At 47.0% G+C, this 22,163-nt stretch overlaps 1 protein-coding gene across 1 annotated transcript in view; it reads right to left on the reverse strand.

The window, feature by feature from the left end:
• The window catches only part of ZBTB16 (zinc finger and BTB domain containing 16), a 175,864-nt gene that overhangs the window by 50,118 nt on the left and 103,583 nt on the right, over positions 1 to 22,163 (reverse strand). The window contains exon 3 of the mRNA XM_008577829.1: positions 7,655 to 7,741. Coding sequence (XP_008576051.1) covers positions 7,655 to 7,741 — 87 coding nt within the window. The remainder of the gene's footprint in view (positions 1 to 7,654; positions 7,742 to 22,163) is intronic.

A 22,163-nucleotide genomic window follows, 5' to 3' on the forward strand; every position in this document is an offset into this window, starting at 1 on the left:
GGGCAGGGTTCCCTCCAACGCCCACTCTCTGCAAGAAAGCAGAGTCGGCGGCACAGGTCTGTGGCGGCCAGATGTGTCCATTGTTTCTGGACTGCAAGACCCTCTTGCAGTCAACCCTGAGTGGATGAGAACCAGCATCTGAACATTTGCATCTGGTTGAGTGGCTTCTCCTATGACACGGGAATGTGGAAACTAAGCAACTTTTTTCTAGGCCAGTAAAAGAAAGTCCTTATTTTGTAGTCAGAGTGGAGAGAACCTTGGGCTGAAAGTAGAATGTGTGGATCCTAATTTTAGTTTTGAGTGTTTGTTCTTACCGGACCCCCTTTTTCAAATATGGGCTTCGATCCCCTGGCCTGCACATTAGATTCGATGCCCAGGCCCCTATGGGGAGGGAAGACAACGTTAAACATGGGCTCTGGGGTGCAGGAGGCCAAGGCACACATTCTAGCTCTGCCCCTTTCTGGGTCTCAGTTTCTTCCAACAAAGACTAGGGAGAAGAAATGTCTACATTTTAGGACTGTAGCAAAGACTTAATAAAATCATAACTCAAAAATATCCAATAGAGTACAGCTATTGAATTATCTGTACTTAAGGCAAGTCCAACCTACTTGTTCATTTCCTTCACAACACTGTAAGCTTCAGGAAGGCAGGCACCAAGTTCTGTTTACCATTGTGTATTGAGTCCACAAACCACTTGGCATATAGTAAGTACTTAAAAACTCAGAGAATAAGTGAATGAAGGAATGACAGGACAAATCAGTTGCAGAGGCTATTCTGATCTGCTGCAAACCTGAGTCACTAACCTGGCAGACCTGAATTGTGTATTGAGTCCACAAACCACTTGGCATATAGTAAGTACTTAAAAACTCAGAGAATAAATGAATGAAGGAATGACAGGACAAATCAGTTGCAGAGGCTATTCTGATCTGCTGCAAACCTGAGTCACTAACCTGGCAGACCTGGTGGAGCAAGTTGGGGGCTGGAAGAGAGAGTTGAGTTGCTCTGGGTCAAGTCCAGAGTCTAATTCAACCTAGCACCCTGGACCTGTGGAGGCCATCCTTAAACTTCCCAGCCCCAGAACTCCTAGACCTAAGAATGACCTTTGCCATCTTTTGTCGGCCTCTTTGCCTCTTTTCCTTACCAGGGAAAAAGCAGGATGAGATGGAAGGTCCTACTTGAAGCTGACAGGAGATCCAAAATACCCAGATTTCTAGTGATAGCAGACATGGGCCAGGCCGCCACCAGAAAACTCAATATTCCTGAGCCATTGAGGACACCAGCCACTGAGGCCTCCTCTAAGATGTGCCTGGTACTCCTGGAGGCTGGTACACCTGCTTAGTCCTGATCCCAGTTCTGTGGCCTGTCCAGCCTAGGTTTACACATCACCTGTTTAGATACCAGCAGGGGGTGCTTCCTCTGGGCAGCTTTGGGCATTCCAAGCCCCAGGACCTTAAGAGCTACTAAATCTGCTCCATGAGACTGTTTACACAGTGGAACTTCATTCTGCCCTCACTTCTCTCACCTGTACTTAGAAGGCCCAGTGGCTGTTAGCTCAATGAGCACATTGGAAATGTCTTCTTGGCCAGAGGACATAGTGAGGGTTCCTGGAAGACCCCACCTCCACCTTAGAAAAGCAGCTGTACACCATTCCTGCTCCTCCACCACCATCACCATCAACTTGTTCCTTCCCCTTTCACCTGCCCAGTGGGAAGATGAGTGCTCCCTGGGGCAGTGATGAAGACTGTAATGATGCAATGACAGTCACCACCACTGCCACCACCACTTACTGAGAACTTACTCCATGCAGGGCCTATGCTGAGTTCTTTACATGGATTATCACATTAAATCCTCACAATATCCTTATACAACAGACATCATGATTGTCCTGATGTTACAAGGAGGAAACCAAGGCTTAGAGAAGTTAAGCAATCTGCCCAAGATCATAGAACCTGTAAGTGATAGGACTAGAATTTGAATCTAGACAGTCTGACACCAGAGCACAGGTTCTGGGTCACTATGCACCAAATACCCTGAACTTTATACTCTGACCTCAGGCTCCATGGAGTCCTTCTTCCCTGCAGTCTGCAAGACAAACCTATGCCACCTTGTCAGGGCCCAAACTTGCCTAGTGAGTAAAGCTCTCTAGAAATCATCCTATCCACTCCTCCACCTTCGGGCAGGCCCATTCTCCCCAATCAATCATTTGCACCCCCACCTCTCCAGCTCCTCTTATCTTTCAGTGACCCACACAGACCAGCAGCCTTAGCCCCAACCCCCATGTTCAGATCACAGGTAGGTGGCTGCTCTGGGCTCCCTACATACGGATTGAAAGAGTTGAAGGTTTCCACAGGTCACCCTCACAGCCTCCTCACTGAGACCTCCCATTTTCTCCCCAGGACATGCTGAAGACTGCCCTGAGCTCAGCAGCTGAGGTATCTCCCCTGCCCTCCAATTAACACCACCCCATCCTGTCTGTTGCCCGAAGATGGTTCAAGCCCCAAGTGGAGACGTACAGTGGCTTGAACAACATTATGATTTGTAAAACCCACACCTAATTAGTCTGACTTTGAATAAAGAGGGTAATTATTTTTAAATTTATTAACTGCTGCCTGGCCGGAGAAGTTTCCAGATCAAATGACATGGAGAAGCTATTTTTGTTCAGTGATGCAGCAATTTATATTACTGATCGGTCATTAAAACCTCTGGCACAAAACCACTTGTGTTTCCTGAGCCAAGATAGTGTCCGTGTGTCAAATTTCAAACCCAGAGTATAAATTAAGCCATTAATGGTATTTATCAGTTTATCTGGACTTAAAGAACTACTTACTAATTTAAGACATTCCCGATACAGAAACTAGAGGATGCACCAGGCGTGCATGTGAGTGTGCACGTGCATGTGTGTTTTCCTACTTTTATTTTACTGAATGGTGTAAAAAAATTCTGATGTGTAAATGAACTACAGGCGTCTCAGGGAGCTGTTAATTCCTCACTGCTCTGCAACCCAAACGTTTTGGAAGCAGCAGTGTTTTGCAATATGTATTTGTCATAATATAAAAGGTGTAAAATGATCTCTGTTTATCTTCTCAAAGTCTTCGTTGTACCAAAACAGAAAACTGAAATGTGACAACGAAGCCTGAGCCCAGCCCAACCATAACTGTGGCCTCCTGAACACCAGCTTGAGCCCACTGGGATCTTGGGTGGAGGAGCCACATGAACCAGGACAGAAATCCAGGTTAAGTGGGGTCAGAAGGGTGAGAGGTGAAGATGCCATTCGCTTGGCTAGACTGCAACTGGAAATACTTTCTACTAAATTCATTTTTCAGCTTCAAGAATATCTATAAGATACCATAACCGCCCATCCTATGCAATGGCCCATGTTAGTTCTATTAACTCCCCACATGGCAGCCTTGGGCATGGAACTCCCAGACCGCATCTGATTCAGGGAAATTGTATCCTATCCCAAGAGGACGACGTGGGCATCAGGGTGTTGGGACTTCTTAGTTAAATGGGTCACAGAGATCCAGAAGAGCTCTGCCCAGGACAGGGATGTGAGCTAAATGATCTGCAAACAGGACCTCCCTGAACCACTCAATCCATGTACCCAGGGACAATAGTCAATCAATGTGCGGACAGCTGGGGAATAGTGAAAAGAGCGCTGAAGTTGGAGTTGGGTCAAGTTCCAGCTCTCTGCTTCCTGGTGGGTAGCACCTAGCCTTCATGTGCTCATCTGTTAAATGGGTATAATAGAGGAAAGTGTTTTATAAACTAAGGTAACAGAAACAAATGCCATTAGCATTACTTTTACTCTCCCAGGGTCTCCACCCCTTCTTCTCAGGGCTCTCTGCTTGCTCGCCTGTTGGCCCTCCAGCAGTACCTGGCACCCTACTTGGCTTTTCCCACTCCAAAGCTTTAGCACTATTTTCAGCATTCCCTATAATCAGGCCTCTGCCTTCCTCCTGGGTCCTATTTCCTAGAACCAAGACGGCACACGGATTTCAGATCATATTCTTTCACTGATAATTAGGGGAGCCTGAGGATCCCTGAGGGTTCAACAGGAAGTAGCACCAGGAGTGACAAAGGGGCTCTACCATGTTTCAGGAAGGGTTGTGGGTGTCACACAGGCCACCTCTCTGCCAACCCCAGACTGAGGGTGAGGCTGCTGCTGTACCTGTCCTCGGCACCAAGCACAAAGCAGGCCCCACTCTAGGAAATGTCTGATGCTCTTGGCGGCTGGGGAGCTTGCCCATAGCTCACACCTGGGCTGGAGGGGAGCCTTCCTCAAAGCATCCACCTTGGTCTCTTGTCCCTAAGGGGATCTATTTTCTCCATTCCTCACCCTTCCAAGAGCTCAGTTTACTCAATCTATATTGAGAAGCCACATGTGGCTTTTTGAGTATGAGCCACATTTTACCTCAGCACTAGCAGGAGGTACTAGGTAGCTGACCTCTCTCTGGGGAAGCCCCATCCACAAGGTCTTGGTGAAAGACAAAGGACCCAGACTACCATCCTCAGATCCCCAGCTTTCTTCAGGAACAGGGAGTGTGCCCGTGTTGGTCACCGCCCTATCCCCAGCATATGCCGGGCACATATGAGGGGCTTCATACCTCCCAGATGCTCCCCCCTCAGGGATTCAGCTTCCTCCCCAGCCCCAGGATGAGAGGGCAGCTTGCTCCCTGTGGCAGCAAGTTTAATCTGGATGGACTGAATTAAGCTGCTTGCAAAGCTGGCTCATAGGCTCAGTCTCCTTAGCCCCCAGATTAGAATTCTCAGAGTGGGATTCTCGGTTACATGTGGTCAGGCAATAAGAAACTGGTGGGGACTCTGGGAGACCTGGTCCTCTCCTGGTTTTCATGACAACAAGATCCGGAACCCTGGGCAAGATAACCTGCCTCTGCCTGTGGCCACTTCTCAACAGACAAGCCAGAGGGATCTTTCAAACAAATAAATCCAGTCATGATATTCTCCCACTTAAAACCCCACAATGAACTATTTTGCCCCTTCTCTATAAATGTTTGTGTGTGTGCATGTGTATGCATATATATATATTTAAATAATTAAAAGATAATATAAATACTCATACACACACACACACACATATGAGAGATGGCATGTTTGATGCCAGTGACTGTTCCTGACACACAGCAGAGTTCACTTTTATTTACATACACACACACACACACACAAGCAGTTTTACTGAGATATACATACCACACAATATACAATTCACTCTTTTTAAAGTATACAGTTTAGTGGATTTTAATATATTCAGAGTTGAGCAACCATCACCACAATCAATTTCAGAACATTTCCATCACTCCACAAAGAAACCCCATATCCATCTGCAGTCACCCCCATTTCCCACCAACTTCCCCAGCCCCTGCCACCTACTAATCTACTGTCTCTCTCTACAGATTTGCCTGTTCTATACATTTCATAGAAATGGAATCGTATTGCATGTGGCCTTTTGTATCTGGTTTCTTTCACTGAGTATGTTAAGGTTCATCCACGTTGTAGTATGTATCAGGACTTCATTTCTTTTTATGGCTGAGTACTATTCCATGGCATAGAAATATAACAGTTTATTTATTCATTTATCAGTAGATGAGCATTGGGTTGTTTCCGTATTTTGGCTATGATGAATAATGCTTCTATAAACATTCATATACAAGTTTTTGTGTGGATGTACATTTTCATTTCTCTTGGGTATAAACCTAGAAGAAGAATTACCGTGCCATATAACTCTATGTATAATCTTTGGAGGAACTGCCAGACTGTTTTCCAAAGTGGCTGCACCATTTGACATTCCCACCAGTAGTGTATGAGGATTCTGATTTTTCCACACCCTCGAGAACACTTGTCACTATCTGTATTTTTTATTGTAGCCACATCTCAGTGGGTGGTGAAGTGGTGTGTCATTGTGGTTTTGATTTGCATCTCCCTGATGGCTAATGGTGTCGAGCATCTTTCCATGGCTATTTGTCTGTCTTTGGAGATATGTCTGTTCAGATCCTTTGCCCATTCTTTGATTATTTATACTTTTATTTGTGAGTCTAAGAGTTCTTTTTATTTTCTAGTTATAAGTTCCTCATCAGATATATAATTTCCAAATGTTTTCTCTCCCTCCCACGGACTCTTAGCACATGCAGTGAAAAATGCAGATTCCTTGCTAGGGCTGAGAGACCCACCTGGTTTCTGCTCCCATCTCCCACTGCTCTCTGCACTTCGCTCCCTGCTCTCTGGCCACACTGTTCTTCATGCTGCTCCTGGAACCTGTCAGGCTCCACCCGGGCTCAGGGCTTCTGCAAGTTCCCTCTGTCCAGACATTCCTCCCAGACACCTTCCAGCGGCTCCCTCCCTCCCTTTAGGACTCTGCTCAGATGTCACCTTCTCAACAAGGCCTTCTTCCCTGAGTGTTGTATCCAAAATATCACTTTCTCCCTATCCTTCTCTACCCCTTATCTGGCTTCATTTTTTCTCAAAAACACTTACTATAACCTGACATTACATCATCTACTTAGTTGCTGATCCTGTTTCCCAGGTAGAATCTCAGTTCCCGGAGGGGAAGGAAGTGTTGTCTGTCTTGTACGTTACTGTATCTTAAACACCCAAACAGTGCTGGGCACATGGTAGGAATTCAACAAATATTTACCAAATTAAATACATCTACTACTATTTATTGATTGCTTACTATGAGCCCAACACTCTGTGAAGCATTTCAAATAAAATATCTTAGTTAATCCACACAACAACCCTATGCTGAGGTAGACACTATTATTACTCTACTTTTCTAACAGATGAAGAAATCCAAATTAATAGTTTAAGTAATTTATCCACAGACCCACAGATAGGAAGGCAGAGTCAGGATAATCCAGGCAGTCTAAGCTCTGAACGACAAAGCTCTACCCACACCTGTCCCCACTGTTGACTTCAGCGAGTCACATTCCCTCCTTTGAGCCTCAGTTTCCTCATCTGTGACATGGCAGTTGTCTCCTACCTTACAAGGGTACTGAAAGATTGGCCCAGTGGGATCACATAAGGCACTGAGTACAGCACCTGGCACAGGGAAAGTATTCAATAAGTGTGAACGGCTGTGATGATGATGACAACGACAATTATATGATGAGATGACGCTGAGAAATCAGTGCTTTGAAATCGGACACAGCCATATCATTGTTAGTTAATATTGTTCAAATGCATCCTTGTGTAGAGATTTCTTTAGACAATGCCTCAACTCCTGCAGAAGGTGACCAGCCCGTTGTGGCCACACAAAGATTTCAGAGTTTCATCAGATGGGGTGCAAAAGGTTTCCTGACCAAAACAAGAAGCTTAGATAACATCACAGACTTTCTAAGGCCTTGACAGAAGCGTACAAGACATCTCCTGAAGATGGGATCTCAGCGGCCTGTTAGAGACAGAGATGTTGGCCTAATCCAGGACAGCTGTTCTTGCAGGGCAACATCACACTTGTAAATTCCTGCCCAGCCAGCCCACAGGGAAGAGGAGCCACACAAGGCAGAAACCCATCCCTATGCACAGCTCCCCAGGAGATGACTGGACATCACGTTTGCTAAAAAGAGGGTGCCACCAAGATAGTTCATATCCATGTGCTGTCACACTGTGGAAAACCTGGAGGATGGGATCAAGGTCAACTCACCAGTATGGGTCTGCCTGTGCGTCTCCAGGGCATCTTCCTTTGAAAACTGGGCACCGCACTGATCACAGACGAAGGCTTTGGCACCCGCTGTAAGGAAGGAGAGACAGTTACCACTAGAGCAAGAGTCCACTTGGGGGGAGGGGAGGAGGGCTGGGCCAAAATTGCGCAGGTGGACACTAGTGGAAGGGGACTGGACACCTGGGAAGATCCTGAGTCAGGGATAATCCATGGTCCCAGCAGCCAGCACAGACCCTCTCCTAGAGGTGATCACCCACCCTTTAGACAGTTCTAAAGGCCCTCGCCCAGGGCTCTCCCTAAGTGAAGAAGGCATAAAATCATAATAATGAAGATAAACAAAGTTGGGGTTCAGGTGAGACACCCCAAAAGAGAGATTCTGAAGGTCTAGCTCCAGGTAAGGGATGGACAGGAGTAAATGATGCCAGCGAGGGGAAAGGTGCCTTGTTGCCTAAATTATACTTTATGGGAAAATAGGAACTGCTGACATTCCTCTGCCTGCATGTCCACGGGGACCTCTGACTCAGTGTGTCCCAGACTAAGCTCACTGTCTACCCCCAGCCACCTGCATCTGACCATCGAGAAGCCCTGATGACTCCCCAGTGCCTTGAGGATGTCCACACTGCTCACCATGACTCACAAAGCACTTCTGGGTGTGCTCATCTTCCCAGCTTCATATTCCACGCCTCGCCTCACGCTTGCTCGCTGCTCTCTAGCCTCCCCTGGATGAGCCACGTCCTTCCTCACTGCTAGGCCTCTGCACGTCCTCTGCCTCTGTGTTCCCCCCCACACACACACACACACAGTATAGGTGTACCAGCTTCGATTCCTGTGCCTCCACACCTGGGCAAGATGACCCTTCTTATGCTCCCACAGCACCCCATATGCTCCCAACCTCGGCCCCTGCCACACTCTATTCTAAACACCTGTGGACCCGTCTCTCCCACCACCCTGTAGGCTCCCCGATGGAGAAACCATGTCATCCTGCACACAGCTGCATCTGCCTGACACAGTGGAAACCTATTACTGTACATATTTGAGGGATAAACAAAATTAACTCAGGGCAACTCAATTTAATAAACTGTTTTAGAACCATAATTTACAAAGCTCCAAGTGACAAAGGCATCATGTCAAGATGAAACAGTACTTTTCATCTCTGGGTAATAGTCTTCAGGGCTTTCATACATTATCTGGTCCTGGGGTCACCCTTGGCGAGCCTTGGCATTTTTCTTCCAGAATGTCTTCTAGATGTATCTCTTCCACTGCATTTGGATCATCACTGCCCATCCAGGCTCTTGCTGCATCATGCCCAGAATACTGTGAGACTCAAGGATGGTCACCCTCTGACCTGCTCAACAGATGCAGGTTCCTCGGGGGCCACTAGATTCCTCACATTCCACACTTAGGAAGAAACAATGGCTCACAATTTCTTCTGCTTGGCCTCAAGACCTTCCATAACCTGCCCCAGTTAGCTATCTAACTCCATAGGTAGGTCATCCTCACCGGCCCACACTGGACCCTGCTCAACCCTCCCTGAGTCTCTGTGCTCGAGCAATGCCAGTCAGAATACTGTGAGACTCAAGGATGGTCACCCTCTGACCTGCTCAACAGATGCAGGTTCCTCGAGGGCCACTAGATTCCTCACATTCCACACTTAGGAAGAAACAATGGCTCACAATTTCTTCTGCTTGGCCTCAAGACCTTCCATAACCTGCCCTAGTTAGCTATCTAACTCCATAGGTAGGTCATCCTCACCGGCCCACACTGGACCCTGCTCAACCCTCCCTGAGTCTCTGTGCAAGAGCAATGCCAGTACCATTCCCCTGTCTATTCCAATCCCATCCCATGTTCAAGACCAGAGTCTGTGGATACCATGCACTTCCCTGCCCTTTACAATCTGCTGGCGCACTTGGTTCCTTTCTACATGTCTTAGCACTTCTTTAAGTGTGGCAGGGTTTTAGTTTTGTATCAGAGCCTCGTAAGAGCCAGAACCACTTCTTACACTTATTTCTAGCTCCTAGTGCTATTTTCAAACCACCTCAGATTTCTCAAGGCTTTACTATAAACCAAGCACGATGCTAAGTGCTTAATATACATCATTTCATGTGATCTTAACCACCACCATTTAAAGTACAATGAGCCCCATTTAGCAGATGAGCAAACTCAAGCTCAGAGAGGTTAAGTGCATTGCCCAATGTCACTCAGTGGGCAATAGTAAAGGTGGATTCAGACCCAGGCAGCCTGACTTCGAGGCTTTGCTCTTAATCCCTGTACCCTTCAGCCTCCTTAAAATTCCATCTGTGAAGATAAGCACTTTGAGGTAGGAAGGTAGGGTCTGGGCTCCCTTTCCTCAACTCTAATCCCTGTACCCTTCAGCCTCCTTAAAATTCCATCTGTGAAGATAAGCACTTTGAGGTAGTAAGGTAGGGTCTGGGCTCCCTTTCCTCAACTCAAAAAAAAAAAAAGAAAGAAAGAAAATCCAATTTACCCATTTTATACATCAGGACTTTGTGTAAAATTATATTTGGAAAAATAATTCCAATACTTTTTTAAAAACTTTGGAAACCTCTGCCTTAGAATATACTTAAGGAATATAACTCAAAATACAAGTTTACCAGTATAGACTTATATTAAACACCAATGAAAAGTTCTTGCCAGTGAAGAGCATGAGGACCCTGCTGCAGGTGTGGAATGTGAGGTCCTATGAGGACATCAACCTTGTCTATCTCATTCACGCCTATGTTCCTAATAATGGACGGGATATACTCTAGTAGGCGCTCAATAAATACGAGTTGACTGACTGAATAAATGAGTGATAAGTGACCCACGGAAGATATGAAACTGCTTTTCATGAAGAGCTTTAAAAATAAATATTGTCATTTGTCTTAGGTGCTGGGGTTGAATTTCACCTGGAGGCAGGGAGAATCCTGTAATGACCTCTGGGTGTCCCTTCAAGCTGCCAGGCATTCTCAAGCCAAGCACCTGGTCCATGGCTCATAGCGCTTTGAAGAAAGAGCCAAGAAAATTTCTCTGGGGGATGATAGCAACACAGACCCAAAGCATGTTTACGTTTCCAGAGGTGGCAACCAGGACCAATTATTTACCCGGTCACACAGGAAATGCAGAAAGTGCCTGGAAAAGCTGGGCTGAGGAAGCCACACCTCCTTCATAATCAGAAACTACCCCCAGCCCCAAATCATTAGGCAGCAATGATTTTCTGTGGATCTGTAAGGGATCTGATTCTGATTGTATTTCTTTCTTTGCTTCTATCTGTTCTCTTGCTACAGAGGGAAGGGGGGGCAGAGAGGCCTGAGGAGAAGCACGGACGGGGAAGGGAGCACCTGTGGCCTGGCCATCCTGTAGGAGGCCCGACAGGACCGCAGGCTTCAAAGGGATGTGGTATGGCGGATTCTTAGAAAACAGCCGTCAGTACGCAGCAGCAGCTTCTCGCTTTAATGACTGAAAAGCCGAGAGAAAGGAAGGAAGGCAGGTAGGAAACGAAGGGCCGGATGCACACCATCAGACAAGTACCGATGAAGATAAAAACACATGAGCATGATCTGGTAAAGGCTGCTGGCTGGGCCCAAGCCTGACCACATCTGGCTGCCTTCAGAGTCCTCCACCCCCTCCCCCACCCCGGCTGAAGTCAGGAAACTGAGCTGTGTGAAAGTCCCCTGTCCTCAGTGACTCTGGGTCAGACTCCTCACTATGCATAACCACTGCGGACACTGGCTCCCACTGCAGTCCCCATTCATGAAGCCCCAGGATACCTCCCACCCCCACCCAGAGAGACTCTGACCCACCCCCCAAACTCTCCAGAGTGAGCCGGAGAGCAGAGACAGGCAGTCCACGGGCACAAGAGCTGAGCAGAGAGAGACACACCAAATCCTCTCTCCCAAGGAGGCTGTGCCTTTAAATTGTCTCTGTAATGGCTGGCTCAGAGGCAGAAATATTTGGCAGCCCTGAAATTAAAAGTGATAAATTTCCTCGCCAAGCTTTGATCGATAATAGAGGCCTCATCTGTTAATCAATAAGACAGTCTCTGCCTGTTTACTGTGCATATGTTGTTCACTGCTGCCTTCAGTACGATGTCAGGTTTGCATTCAAAGCAACTCAAGTGTGTATAAACCACATGGCCATTCCCAAAATGCATTATGGTGACATCATTCAGCCACCAATACATTTATAAAGCATCAATGGGTGGGGGTGTTGGGGGAGGGAAGGAGATCATGCCAGCTGCACAGGACGGGTGCATATGGACCTAGCAGCATTTACCCTCACATAATTTCCTGGGGCTCATACTGGAGTGGGGAGAGCTCCAGGAACACAGCTCAGAGATGGCCATGACTCACCGTATCCTTTCTACACATGGGGTTGTCCATTAAGTACATGCCAGGAGGTGGATTAGAGTAAGTAAACTAAAGAGACGAAATCCCTGCCCTCATGGAGCTTACATTCAAGAGGGGAAGGTGGATTTTTAAAAAGCAAGTAAATATAAAATAGGCAAGGTGGTGATAAGTGACATAAAGAGAAATAAATTAAGTGAAGAGGGATAGAGGGGCTGTTATTTTGTACAGGGTGGTCAGGGAAGACCTCCCCGATGCACTGACGTTTAAGTGGAGCACTGAGGAGACAACACCACGACCTGGGAACGCCCACTCCAGGCAAGGGGAGAATGGGAGGCGAGGTCAAGCAAGGCACAGACTGTGGGGAGAGAAACGAAATAGCAGGGGGAGAACGGGGGGAGATGTAGTGCACTTGACCCTCACGATCCTTCCCAGCAATCACAGATCCGCATGAACCAAGGAGACAACAGCAGGATCTAGAGTCAGGAGAGCTGGTCCCAGGCCTGACTCAACCACTCACTGCTGTGGCCATCCCACATGTCACCACACCTCGATGAACCTGTTTCCCAGTCTGTAAAATGGGGATGATCATGTCTGTCTGCCTCACAGAGGCTGCTGGGAGAACCGAAGGAGATGACAGACTTGAATGAACACAAAACTCCCTGTTAATCCCAAAGCATTCTATGGATAGAAGAGATGGCTGATGCTATTTGCACCTTGGGAGGCAATGGAGTATGGTTAAGAGCCCGGGATTGGGGTCAGACAGTTGAGAGTTCAAATCCCAGCAGAGCTAGTCACCAGCTGTGACTCTCCACAAGTTGACTGATCTCAGCAAGCCTCAGTTGCCTCATCTGCAAAATGGGAACAGCAAGACTAGGTCCCTCAGAGGGGTGTGACAAGGTGGGTAAAGTGCTTGGCCCAATATCTGACTAGCAGGTGTACAGAACCAGTAAGTAGCAGCTACCATCATCACCAGTCCTGATTCCTTTAAAGAAAGAACTGCCATTGTGCAATTAAAGTATGATTGATTTTACTGAAATTCAATGTACAGTTATTTAGGGGCCATTAGTCTTGTGCAAAGTGAGGCTCATGTTTGTAAAGACATACACCCCTTGTCCCTCTAATTTAAAGGTGAGTGACTGTTTTGTAGAGGGGAGCAGAAATGTCTGTCATAGGACCAACATGCCAGCAGCAGCAGCTATTCACCAACCAGCTCTTAAATCTTCCCTGACAAGCTCCAGGAGCCCTATTCAACCGCCCTGTGTTTTGGGGCTCCTTCTGTCTTCCCCAGGACGGTAAGCTCTGTGAGACCAGCCTTGCCCTGTATAGTGCTCTACTGTATCCCTGCTGCCCTCCACCCTGCCTGGCATGCAGCTGGTGCCCATTAAATGCTTGTTAAGCAAAGAAACCTGCAGGCAAGTTCCTGGGTGCAGAACTGGCCTGGGAAGGGGGCAGTGGACATGCAGGGCTCTGCCAGGCTGTCCCCTAGGGGGTGGCAGAGTCCTTATTCTACACTCTGTGCTCTCTACTGCCCCTTTTTAAAAACTGAAGGACTTGGTCTCTGGCTGGAACTCAGGCATTTCCAGGGAAAAGAAAGTAAAGGTTAGGAAGTGGGGCTGTCTGCTTCTTCCAGAGCAAGACTTCCTGCTCATCAGCCCATTTGAACCCAGCTGCCCAGTGCTCTCACCCTTGCAGCAACCCCACAACCCCTTACTCCAGTACACTCTGTGAGGCCCCTGCCCCAGGCAGACCTCGGAAGGCCAGGGCGGACCCTCACCTGACTGGCAGTGATCTGCTGGGTGACTCCCCCACCTCCACCCCAGCACTGAGTTTATCTGAGATTCAATGTGCTCTGTTGTTAGCCATTGGGTTCTGAAAGAGACTTTACCCTGGGCTCTCCTCCACAAACCAAACAGGCCTCTCAATATGCATTAAATAAACAATATGTACGGTTTCCCTAAAGGCAAGTACATTGTTACGGAGTGAGAAAAGTTGTCATGTGGCATATGATTATTTCATTAACTTATTCTACAAGAACATTTATTGCCCCACCCAACATCATAATCCATATCCCATTGTTGTGTTTTATTGAGGGAATGATGTCAGTAGCAGGGAATGTGGAGACAGACAGACAGACAGACAGACATCCTTGCCCCTGCCAGTATCCCAGGGACCGTGCAGATGTGGGCTCAAGGATGCTCTAAGCCCTACACTGGAGGGAGCAGGGAGCTACCTGACCATTTTGGGTTTTCCAGACCCCTACTTTTTCTCCCATTTTTCCCTGATGCCTCCAGAAGGTTAGACAGGGGCCAAAGGAATGGGGAGGGTACAAAGCAGGGTAAGGTTTGGTGAACAGAAAGGATGCAGACGCCATAGCCCAACTAGGGCGGAAGCAAGTCTGAGGCCTCTGTGTGGGAGAGCAGCTCTCACTCTGTGCTAAGGAACTCCCCAACTCAAAGGTATCAAAGGAAGGACCAGCCAGGAAAGCACTTTCAAAAACAAAAAGCTTTATCTAGATGCCCAGGATTCCAGTAACAAGGAAGCTGAAAATCCAGCAGAATCAAGGACAAGCTCCCTGCAGCGCCCTCGCCCCTCCCCCCACCTTTGGCCTCTGCCCTTTGGCAAAGTATAAAGCCTCCTTCCCCACTCGCCTTCCTAACCAGAAATGGGGGTGGGGATCCCCAGCATCTAGGAAGGGAGCAGAACATGCTGAATACAATCAGATGTGGGGTGGTGTCTCTCTGAAGGAAATAAGGCAGAAGCCCATGAAAGAAGAAAAAAATTCAAAATCCCTCCCTCTCTCCACAGCCTCTCTTACACCCATGCTAATAAAGAAAAATAAATAAATAAATAAATAAATAAAACTAATGTTTGCCAGCATCTAATGTTGAATGGTGTCTCCTTTTTTTTAAATTCCTTGAGATTTTAAAATAAACATCTTGAATGTTCTGATGAGATATGCATGCCTGCTTACATAAGGAAGTACAGAGTGTACCAAAACAGCAGACCCAAAAAAAGCATAAGCTGTCAGAACAATGAGTACAGACACGGGGCATTTTACAACGGGCCATGGTGTACAGTTTTATTTACAGTACCTCTTATCAGACGGAGAACAGTACACTGGCTGCCAATTCCAAAGGCCAGCACTGCGTGTTCTTTCCCTCAAGGAGATGTGTACTCCCGGAGAGGAGCTGAAGCCAAACTCGCTCTCTTGCTCTTTCTCCTTTATCAACAAAACAAAAAACTGATACAGAACCAGCGTTCCTGTAAGGTACGCAGATGCAGTGAAGAGGGAAAAGAGAACGCAGGTGAGCAGATGCCAGCTGAGTGCAAAACCAGCCTTATCGATTGGCTCGGGGTACGGTGCAAGGGTAGCTATAGTTGACAGCGCCTCCCCACAGCATAGGAGAGTGAATAATTAATGATGCAGAGCCCCAAATCAAAGGCAGGGCTGAGAAAGCCACCAGGAAGTTCTCCCAGGCTGAGCAACAGAGACATGAGAGTCTCCTGGGGTTTTCAGATCTCTAGAAGTCAGTTTCCCACCAGTGGCCTACAAACATCTAAATATCCACTCTGTAGAACACACCTTGGAATGGGTCAGAAGCAATGCTGAGGCATCTCTACGTCTGAGAGAGTATTTCTTATCCTATCCAATAAACATCATATGCCCAGATGGCTCCATGGTGTCCTTGGCTTTCCCTGAGATCCTGTCATCCCGCTCTCACATCCCACAGACAGAACACAGGTCTACCTTGTCCCTTATCCCTGCAACTCAATTCTCAGCCAGAGACACTTGGAAAGCTCCGTTGTCACCACTTTGAGCACCAGCAGGGAATCCAATAGGCATAGAAACACAGCCCAAAGCCAGCACAGACACACACACTCAGTATAAAGCTGCACAGTAAAGAAGCTAAGGACACGATGTCTGGAACCAAACAAACTCAGGTTCAAGTCCCAATTCTACCCTTTCTAGCTGTCACTCCAGGCAAGTGAGTACTCTTTTCTGGGCCTGTTTCTTCACCTGTGAAATTGGTATCAGTGTGTTTACATCACAGGGCTGGTTGAGTAATGATTAATTTAAATAATATATATAAAGCCTTGAACACCATGCCTGGCTTACAGTAACTGCTCAATAAATGCTAGCTGTCATGAACATCAACATCATCATTATTGCCATTATTTTATCCTCCGATGTCAATGTATAAGACACACATAGACATCAAGTGCATGCAACAGAAACATCACAACCTTAAACATATCCTTACCACCCCAGGCAAAACACAAAGAGAAATAGAAGGAAGAAAAGATGTTCACTCTGGACAAGTCTTCATTCAGCTGACTTTCTCTGGGGAGCCAAAAGATAAAGAAAGGAAGATGATACTAATCATTGCACACCCCCCAAGAAACCCCCGTACGAACCAACAACATACAAGTAAAGACAGGGTCACTTTTCCCTGGGAGAAGATCAAGGAAACAACACCTCTCCCATCATCATTAATGGCCAATTTTTAAAGGCATTATCCTCCACCTAGTGCCTACCCAGAAGGTAATCAAGAAGTGCAAACCGATTTAAGGTTAAATGTTTGAAATAAAATACAAGTAGGATAGTAAATTTATTGCAGATTAAAAATAACATATAAATCTTTCTGAAGTCTGAGAGTACTGATTTGGGGGTTCACCTTCCCACTGCCAGTAACCCCCTGTTAACTTCCACAACCAGGCAATCAAGGTATGGTGGTAATCAGTGCAAAGACACAAAAATCTCTTACTATAGGAATGTCAGCCCCTGCTGTGATGGACCAAACTTCCTTCCAGACACACCGTGCCAACCAGGGGGTCTCTCCAAGGTTAATGGTCAGGCCTCACAAGCTGAAGTTCTGCAGCAGCTAGGGGCCAGACATAGCTTTGGGGTTCTTCCGGTCACTGGTGGCATGGTCCTGGCATCAACTTTGTAGTCTCACTTTCCTCCTTGAAATGGGGTTATTAATCCCAAAATGATAATTTAAACAAGAACCTATATGAAGTACCTGGCACACAGTAGGTGCTCAAGTCATAGCCATTAGTTTGATCGCTGAATAATTTCACTTCATCTAGCTGATGAGCTCCAGGAGGCCCAGCTCCTGCCGAGAGCCTCCAGGAACTCCAGCCCGTAATACTTCTAGCCCCACAGCTCCTGGGGGAAGGCCCAACTGCAGTGAGTAAATGACCTGGGTAGGGGAGAAAAGTCCATTCTCCGGGGCTCTTGTGTGCATAATACTCTTCTATTTGGGATGGGAGACAGGGCCACCCTTAAATGAGGCACTAGCTCAAAGAGGGTTCAGCTGGCCAGAGTGCCCAAGATTTCTCAAAGCACCACAAACAGAAATGAACTCAGGGTCCCCACTGTCACTGCCTGAGCTAGGTGACCCTTGGTGAGTACCTTCATCTCTGCATCTATAAAGGACAACTTTTAAACTGGGATAGCTCTAGGAGAGAAGGAAAGATGAAAGGGTGTGGTGTGGGAAGAAACTGGACGTTCATGGGAAAGAAAGCTAAATGTAGCTGTAAGAGGGAGCTCGAATGCTTCCGACCTTGGCGATGGGGTGGCGCTGCTGGGCCATGCCAGCGCTGGGTTCCCAGTTCAGCCAGGGGCACTCTGCGCAAGGGCAATAGTTTGCTCTGTCAGGCGGGCAGAGTGGAACAGATAGTCCAGACACTGGGGAAATCATTAGCCAGAGGCTGACCCCTGAGTTCCAGGGAACACCTGGGCTTTCAGGTATTCATAGTTTTGTTTTTTTTTTAAGAGAGAAAGCTTTGCAATCTTGGCTTGGTAAGAGGCTAGGTTAAAAAAAAAAAAATTTAGAGAAATAAAAGTGGGGATTTCTACCATGATTTTATGGGGCATCTCCTCAACCCCTGGACACCAAAAATCATCTTCCTCCCAGGTCCCTGGTTGGGGATTCTCAGGTGAGAAGTTCAGAATGAAGAAAGGGGTGTCTGCTGGCACTGAGCAGCCCCAAGCTCTGCTTGTCACCCAAGCCTTTAGTCTCCTCCTCTCATCCTCAACTACCTTGCTCCTTCTTCTGAACCAACCTCAGAGTTCTCCACCATAGACCTGCACCCTAAATCTGGTAGGGGATTTACACACACACACACATGCATGCACGCACATACACAGACACACACACACGCACACACATACACACCACTCTCCCCAGGGAAGATTCACAATACTGCCTGGACATTGGAAAAAAGGAAACTAGGGCCACTCCAGGGGTGATGGACAGGATCAAAGCCTGTCTACCCTACAAATTTCAAGCTAATGTCTGCCACGACCTTGGTCCCCCAATATCCCCTGACACCCCTCCAATTAAATTTGCACCTGAGAAATTTTCAGAGGGAAGAGAAGGCAGGGTTCCTCAGCCTTAAGGGCATTTTGGTCATCCCTCCATTTCTCCAAGCTGGTTCCTCCCTCCCTCATTTCCCACTGACTGAAGAGTATGCCAAGTTCTCTCACAATGTTCAGACCTCTATATTGATAATTCCTTCATTCCCTCTCTTCCCAGAATCCCCTGTCCTTTCCTTGCTCCTAGAATCTCTCTCTCCAATGCCACATGCAACTGTCTTTGTGGTATGTATTTTAAGTTAAAATACTCTTAGGTAATCATACTTCAACAAATGGCAAGACACAAAGCGTTTCAGAAAAGCCCTCAGACACTGTCACAAGTGTGATATCCCTTGCACTCTTCAAGAAACAAGTTGGCAGGGCTCTGCATACACATATCTGTCAACTGGTCCCTTGACTGTGAGCTGTACAAGCCCTGCAGACAGGAGCTTCTCTTCTTCCGGCAGCTCCACCTGGAAGTGATGCCACAGCCCTCCCAGATGTCCAGGCCAGACTGCGGGGAGAAGCAAGGTTCAACCAAGCAGGAGCCTCATTGTCTAAGCTGGTCCCTTGCTATCTTCCCATCACAGATGGTTTAGTGGGAAGAACCTAGGCTTTGATGTCAATAGATATGAGATATCGGCTCAGCTACCCACTAGCTACATCAAGAGCATTAGCAGTTTAATCTAAATCTTTCGTCACCTTTTAAAGAGATGATGATACATCCCTCTTATCCTGAAAGCAGGACTTCAAAGGTGCACAATATACCGTTTAACTCTCCCAACAACTCTAAGATCATCCCCATTTTATAGATGTGAAAACTGACATTTAAAAAGCTTAGTTCAGGGCTGGCCCGTGGCTCACTTGGGAGAGTGCGGTGCTGATAACACCAAGGCCATGGGTTTGGACCCCATATAGGGATGGCCGGTTTGCTCACTGGCTGAGTGTGGTGCTGATAACACCAAGCCAAGGGTTGAGATCCCCTTACTGGTCATCTTTAAAAATAAATAAATAAATAAATAAAATAAAAAACAAAAAGCTTAGTTCGCTTGCTGAAGGTCTCATAGCCAGTAAGTATCAGAAAAGAAGAAACAAACCTCAATCAGGGTCACAGCATGGGACGCCCTCCTAACCAGAAGGGCCTTTGATTACACAACAGGTAGATTGAGGGGAACAGAAAAAGGTCCCAAAGGTGGTGTGGTACACTCAAGTCCTCTGCTATCCTCCACGCTCTACTCACCCATTGGAGTCAGGAGATCTTCCCACCAGGTTCCAAGGCCACCTCCCTCATTTCAGGCCCTCTTCTCTGAGCGAGCCTCTGGCCCATTAAGAATGACCCTCACCTCCCGATCCAGGAATGTAACACTACCATCCATAAGAGAGAGCCTGCACTGGGAGCCAGCAGCACCAGTATTCTAAGATCCTGCTTTTCTGAGCCTCAGTTTCTCCACCTGCAAAATGGGCATCTCGATATTGGCCCCTCCCTGCCACCTGTAAATAGAGAGGCATGAGTTCAAAGACATAAAAACATGTAGGCTTCACAGAGGAAAAGATAACAACCCATCTTGAAGACCGACTTACAACAAAGCCCCAATTAGGCACATCCCTCAATGCTTGACTCCCTTCTCGGGTATTCTCCGTTTGACTTCTAAGCAAGCAAGACGCTCAATCATAAAAAAAACTATCAATTGTATTCACTCACTGTAGAAAAATGGACTCACACTGATGAATGACAGCAAACTACAAAGACTGAAATAAACAAGATTTCTTGGTTAACCTTCAGCTAACCAAAAAGTCCTTCTATTACACCTCCCCTGAGCATCCTAATTAACCAAAGCCTTGAGGAGCAGATCCTCATTCTTGGCTCCAAGGGTCTCTTCCCTTCCCCACTTCTCTCTGCGTGTGCCCTTTATAACCTCCCCTTTACACACTGCCCAAATCGGACCCCTGTCCCCAGAACAGCAGGCAAATTCACTTAGTTTAGACTGCATATGTAAATTTTAGGCCCGGGTATCTATCCTAGACTCCAGAGTTGTCAGTTACTTTAAATTCATTAATACATTTCCGCCCACACCCCTAGAAGTTTCTTTAAACCAAGAGAGAAGAGACCAGCCTATTACTTTCACTGTTACTCTACTTTTGATGACAGCTGGGAGAGGCCCCACCGCCCAACTAACCCTTCACGAGCCCCACCACCCCCATCTCAGACCCTGCACCCAGGGGACTGCCACCCTCCCTCCCCTTCCTTGGGCCCCTCAGTGGCACCTCAAGGCTGCCAGTCTCTGCAGGCCTGCTGTGGCTTTCAGAAAACAGAGCATGCCTATTTTTAGACTTTCTCAGCCTAATAATACTCCCCAACACCCATTCAGCTTAATCACTTTATTGAGGACAAGAAGTGGACTCTCTAGCCCGGGTGCTTCTGATGTTAGGAAGTTGTAAAAATGTTCAGACTGGTTAAAAATGACACTCATTGGCTTGCCTTTGGTGTTTCTGAAACCTTAATTGTAGCTCGGGCCGTGGATCTAAAGGACCTTGCAGGTTTCAGAATCTCGCCTTCTTACCCCCTGCACCATAACTGAGGTGTTACATTACAACTCCAGCACTGGCATTTTCAGGCTCAAAATTCAGAAGCCTCATGACGCCACGCTTCTCAGAACAGAAATATTACCTGTCACACTTAATGCCCATTCTTAGTATGAACCACCTCCCCACCAAACAAAAATACCTAACTCATCTTTTTGGCTCACCACATGCAAAAGGTCCAGGTGGGGTAACCATTTCCCATCTTAAGTCCCTAGCATTATTAAAGTGCTTCTGACAACTAAAATCGCATCAAATTGCTGCTTAAATAGAAAGTTTTGTTTGGTGTAATTAGAGGACCTGCGAATCTGGTATGTGTAGAAAATAAACTGTTCAGAGCTCTTCAGCATGCACCTTTGAGACCGTGGCTTCCAAAGCTTTAGGATGAGACTTTGCACATGAACTGGCGGCTGGGAGTGGTTGGGGAGACTGGAAAGAAAATAGAAATGACTTTGCCTCAGAGGTTAAGGCGTCTGGATCAGGCAGCCCTGGAATTATAGCCCAACTCTGCTTCTTACTTGCTAGGTGATTTGGGGCAAGTAAACTCAGTTTCCTCATCTGTAAAATGGAAGTAACCATAGTTCCAACTTCACAGGGGCCTCATGAGGATGGAGTAAAGCACCTGGCACCTGCAGGCCCTCAGCAAATATTGGCTGTCAACATCATTGTCATCTCTTGTCTCCTCCTTTTTACCATGGGCTCCTTAAGATAATGTGTTTAGTCTTTATCTCTTCAACCCTGCCCAGGACAAAAAGGAATTTGGGCACTAGAATAGCTAGCCCCAGCCAGCTGCGTACAGTCTCCAGCCATCCTTGGACATGTGGTAGGGAGCTCTGTGGACTCAAAGCAGTGAGCTGGAGCCTGCCCCACAGCAGGAGCTCTGAGGGGATGACTTCCAAGGTCCCATCCAACCAAGGAAGTGACATCCATGTCTTAGGCTGGAAACTCACCCAGAGGAGGCTCTTGACACTCCTGGGCAGCTTCCCCCGCTCACTCCTTTCTCCCTTCTTTCCTTCTCAGGCAAAGTGCTTGAAGCACCTTCATAAACTTCCTGCTCTTTGGAAGGCACAGGCGAAAGGCCTCATTAACTTGCCTAGCTAATTTTACGATTTAACCAAACACCCCATTCCTGCCTCGATTCATCCAGCCACTGACTGTGACAAACTTCTACAATTGTGAGATAGAGGATGAAGACGGTCCAAGC

Source organism: Galeopterus variegatus, unplaced genomic scaffold (genome assembly GCF_000696425.1).
Source record: "Galeopterus variegatus unplaced genomic scaffold, G_variegatus-3.0.2 Scaffold1584, whole genome shotgun sequence".
Lineage (NCBI taxonomy): Eukaryota > Metazoa > Chordata > Mammalia > Dermoptera > Cynocephalidae > Galeopterus > Galeopterus variegatus.